The sequence below is a fragment of the Stegastes partitus genome, unplaced genomic scaffold (assembly GCF_000690725.1).
Source record: "Stegastes partitus isolate 25-593 unplaced genomic scaffold, Stegastes_partitus-1.0.2 Scaffold196, whole genome shotgun sequence".
NCBI classification, from domain to species: Eukaryota; Metazoa; Chordata; class Actinopteri; family Pomacentridae; genus Stegastes; species Stegastes partitus.
The window spans coordinates 373,628-376,593 of NW_007577927.1; the positions used below are offsets into that span (position 1 = coordinate 373,628).

The 2,966-nt window shown below is 48.0% G+C and overlaps 1 protein-coding gene across 1 annotated transcript in view; it reads left to right on the forward strand.

Annotated features, from left to right (window-relative positions):
• mmp24 (matrix metallopeptidase 24) overlaps positions 1–2,966 on the forward strand; it is a 50,859-nt gene that overhangs the window by 35,512 nt on the left and 12,381 nt on the right. Inside the window, exons 6-7 of the mRNA XM_008280477.1 lie at positions 12–173; positions 1,500–1,705. Of these exons, the coding sequence (XP_008278699.1) occupies positions 12–173; positions 1,500–1,705 (368 nt within the window). The remainder of the gene's footprint in view (positions 1–11; positions 174–1,499; positions 1,706–2,966) is intronic.

The window sequence follows — 2,966 nt, forward strand, 5'->3', positions numbered from 1 at the left end:
CTCGTCTCCAGGTAACGACCTGTTCCTGGTGGCGGTCCACGAGCTGGGCCACGCTCTGGGCCTGGAGCACTCCAACGACCCCAGCGCCATCATGGCTCCGTTCTACCAGTACATGGACACGCACAACTTCAAGCTGCCGCTGGACGACCTGCAGGGCATCCAGAAGATCTACGGTGAGGAGCACGTTCAGAACCAGTGCAGCAGATCTGAGTTCTGGTAAAAACCCACACCAGATCAGTTGCGGACCAAACCACCAAAACCCAAAGTTGAGTTTCATGTTTCTCGATAAGTGTTTATGGTCGACTAGTTGGGGTCAGAGTGGTCCAACCAACCGGTAACGGCACAATGCCACTTTGAGGTTGGCCCATAATGGTTCTGGCAGACTGGGCCGAGCCACAGGAACAACTGACCGTGATATCGCAGGTAGCTGTAGCGTGTGTGCGATTAAAGATGGCAGACAGCCCCACCCCAAGCCCCGCCAAACCCAACTTCAAAAAGAGCACAAAAACCTGAAGGTTGGACAAAGAGAGGAGCACACTGAGGAACGAAGGTAGAACCTGAATCAGGCCATCAGCACAACAGATCGGGTACGACTGTCACGACTCTGTGGGAACTGTCTGCTGCTCTCAGCTCACTGTGACGATAAGTTTGCTTGAAGTAGTTTGTGCGTCTCCAAAGTGCCCCACAAGCCAACTGTTCAGAAGGTTGTGAAGTTTTGTCTAATTTGTGAAGTTCGTCTTGTTTGTCACCTCTTCACACCACCTCGGCTTTAAGTTCAACTGTTTTGGATTTGAAGTTCCTCTGCAAAGTGCACATGTAGGCATACTTTTATTTCTCACCACTTAATAGATGCTTCAGAACCAAACGTTTGGAACTTGCAGCAGGAAGATGAAATAAAACCTGAACTGACCACCACCGAACGTCTGGTTCTGCCCCTCAAACGTACCTCGAGTCCTCATGATGTCAACACAAACCCTCAATCAGTTTTTTTCCCAAAAAGTAGAAAATGTGGTTTGGCCCGCTTTGGCAAAATTAAAACTTGAACAAGTCATCACAAAGCAGCTGTTTCTGTCTCTGGACGATGTTGGAACGTCTTTTAGTGACGTGTCCGACAACAACCAGGATGGTGTCTGTGAAGATCCTCAGTCCTCCAGGTCATGGTTCTTCTGGGAGTTTAGTCATAGCAACTGGACTTCATTGAGTTCCTTGAAGATGTTTCATCCAAGAGGCTTCATCAGCTCTGACTGACTGGTTGGGAGTTCCACATACTGATATCCTGAAGGAGACATTAACACCTGAGTTTGGGTTCCTTCGGCTCCTTCAGGATCTCAGTATGTGGAGCTCCCAACCAGTCAGTCAGAGCTGATGAAGCCTCTTGGATGAAGGTGGAACGTCTTCAATGAACTAAAGCAGGTCCAGTTGCTACCATGAACCTACGAGAAGACTGACTCGTGCCGCTGTGTGTGTGTGTGTGTGGTGTCGCTGTTGCGTGTCCTCAGGTATCCCCACGGCGATGCTGGAGCCCACCAGGCCGCTGCCCACCCTCCCCTCCAGGCGAACACACTCCACCTCCGAGCGGAAACACTCTCGCCCGGCTCGGCCGCCCGGCGACCGGCCGGCGCTGCCTGGCAACGGGAAGCCCAACATCTGCGACGGCAACTTCAACACGGTGGCCTTCTTCAGGAGGGAGATGTTCGTCTTCAAGGTGAGGACCGACGACACGCAACGCAACAGGGACACACACCAGAGTCAGGCTTTGGCTCTAAAGGACGATGTTGCAGCTCAGATGGTTATCGTTTTAATTACTGGGCTCATATTTAGTCGCAGAAAACATCAGACAGCAGTGGAAAGATGATCAAAGTTACTGACAGACAACAAAAAGACAAAAAAACCCAAAACTTAGTAGAAAAGTTACAACAAAAACACAACCTTACTACTAAGACATAAAGTGACTATGAAGAGACCCAAAATGACCACAAAAAGATCCAAAGTGACGACAAAAAAAATACAAAATTACCTCAAAAAGACACAAAATGACCGCCAAGAGACTGAAAACAAACACAAAAACAGACAAAACAGAGACGATATAGGACAACAAAAACACATGAAACAACTGCAGAGTGACAAAACTACCAGGAGACACAAAACAACCACAAACACACAATATAGGACAACAGAGAGACAAAGAAGAACCACAATGAGATGATGTATGACAACAGAGAGACACAAAACCACCACAGAGCGACACTAAACAACAACTGACTGAAGCCAAAGTCTTTTCCATCCATAGAACATGAAGCCTGTTTTCATTTGTTCTTCCTGATCTGAGTTTAATCATCACAAACAGCGACGAGCTCTGAGACGAATCACCAACTTACGAATGTAAAATCAAAGTCAGAGGATTACGTGCTGGTTGTGAAGCAGCTTGAAGGCGAAAAAAAAATGACTACATGACTCCAAGTTCACACAAAGTGGATACGACGAGACGAAAATAACTGCAGAGAAACACAGCGGTACTGCAAAGAGACAAGACGGCCTCAACGAGACGCTGCCGAGTGAAAAGCAAAACATGGAGCAGAAAGTAGCAGAAAATCACCTTAAACTTGTACTTTTATTCAGAATAAATCCAGCCGGTGAGAGAGCGTCACGCTGAGGATGGGAGCAGCAGCAGAAGAAAAATCTATTTTGATGTGTCTGATCTTTAAAGGGAATGTTAGAAAAGGTCAGAGACTCAGCAGCCGTCCGCCCTCCTGCCTCTCAATGAGCAGCTTCCTCTCTGCTGTCGCCTCACCTGTCCTCACCTGTCTGCCTCTGTTGGGCTGGATTTATACCTGTCTGCATGTCCCGCCCCCTCCATCTGTCCGTCAGTCTGAGGCTGCAGCTGCTGAATACTAAATGTTGTTGCTGCACACTTAAGCGAGCAAAGATTCATTTATTGAGCACTTTGTAGGGAAGAGACTTTGGGG